At 69.3% G+C, this 1,067-nt stretch overlaps 1 protein-coding gene across 1 annotated transcript in view; it reads left to right on the forward strand.

The window, feature by feature from the left end:
* Positions 1 to 268: 268 nt before the first annotated feature.
* The window catches only part of CCM2L (CCM2 like scaffolding protein), a 4,166-nt gene continuing 3,367 nt past the window's right edge, over positions 269 to 1,067 (forward strand). Inside the window, exons 1-2 of the mRNA XM_009282786.2 lie at positions 269 to 331; positions 623 to 790. Of these exons, the coding sequence (XP_009281061.1) occupies positions 302 to 331; positions 623 to 790 (198 nt within the window). The 5' untranslated portion in view covers positions 269 to 301. The remainder of the gene's footprint in view (positions 332 to 622; positions 791 to 1,067) is intronic.

Consider the following 1,067-nt stretch of genomic DNA (forward strand, 5'->3'; position numbering starts at 1 on the left):
CCCCCTGTGCCCGCCGTCCCAATCCCACCCTCCTTCAGCCCCTGCTTCTGCTCAAGTACCAGCCCAGCCCCCCCCAGGAGGGGCAGGAACTCACATCCCAGCCATCCTGGTGGAGTTTCCGACACCGGAAAACGAAGCCAGCCCAGCCCAGCCCAGGCCAGCCCAGTCCCAGCACCCCCCCAGGAGGGGCAGGAACTCACATCCCAGCCATCCTGGTGGAGTTTCCGACACAGGAAAACGCAGCGGCGCCGAGCGGGGCGGGGGGGGCGGCTGTGCTGGGAGGCAGTGCCACGGCCCCGCCATGGACTGCGAGGCCAAGAAGGGGAAGAAGGTGCGTGGGCCTGGGGCTGGTGTCCCGGGGGGCTGGCGGGAGGATGGGAGCGGGCGAGATGCACAGGGACGCCGGGACGAGGGGCCCTGCACCCCCTCCCACGACACAGCAGGGAGACGTGGGGTCGCCACTCGCTGCCCCTGGAACCGCCCAAATGGTGCAAATTTGGGATCAGCGAGCAGAGAGGTGCCCAGCCCCTCCTCAGGCACCGGGTGCTCGCGGACCCCACGCATGGCTGCCAGGGTTGGGTGCCCAGCACTGACGTGTCCCGGTGCCCGCTCTCCCTGCCAGGGCTTCGTGTCGCCCATCAAGCGGCTCGTTTTCCCCAAGGCAGCTCGGAGGCCAGCGCTCCGCAGCAGCGTCTACCGGCGGCCGCTGCACTCGGTGCCCCTCTACCCCCCCGACTACCTGATCGACCCCCAGATCCTGCTGCACGACTACGTGGAGAAGGAGGTGAAGGTAAGGGGGTGGGAGATGCCCAGGGATGCCCGGGGTCCCTGCCTATGCATGGCAGGGGGGACAAGGCCACCTCATCACGCTGAGAGCCACCTCCCATGGTAGCCAGGAGGGTCCTGGTCCCCTCCCTGCCTGGGCTATGCCCAGGGAGGGGGAGGGTGGGCTGGGGGTGCAGGGAGGACCCCCCCATTGCAGGATCTCCCTGCACCCCAGGGAGATGCATCCTGCCCATGTGGACGTGGGTGCTCCGGGGGAGGCTCTGGGCCATGGGGTGGGGAGG

The sequence above is a fragment of the Aptenodytes forsteri genome, unplaced genomic scaffold, assembly GCF_000699145.1.
Source record: "Aptenodytes forsteri isolate BGI_AS27 unplaced genomic scaffold, ASM69914v1 Scaffold422, whole genome shotgun sequence".
Taxonomy (NCBI): domain Eukaryota; kingdom Metazoa; phylum Chordata; class Aves; order Sphenisciformes; family Spheniscidae; genus Aptenodytes; species Aptenodytes forsteri.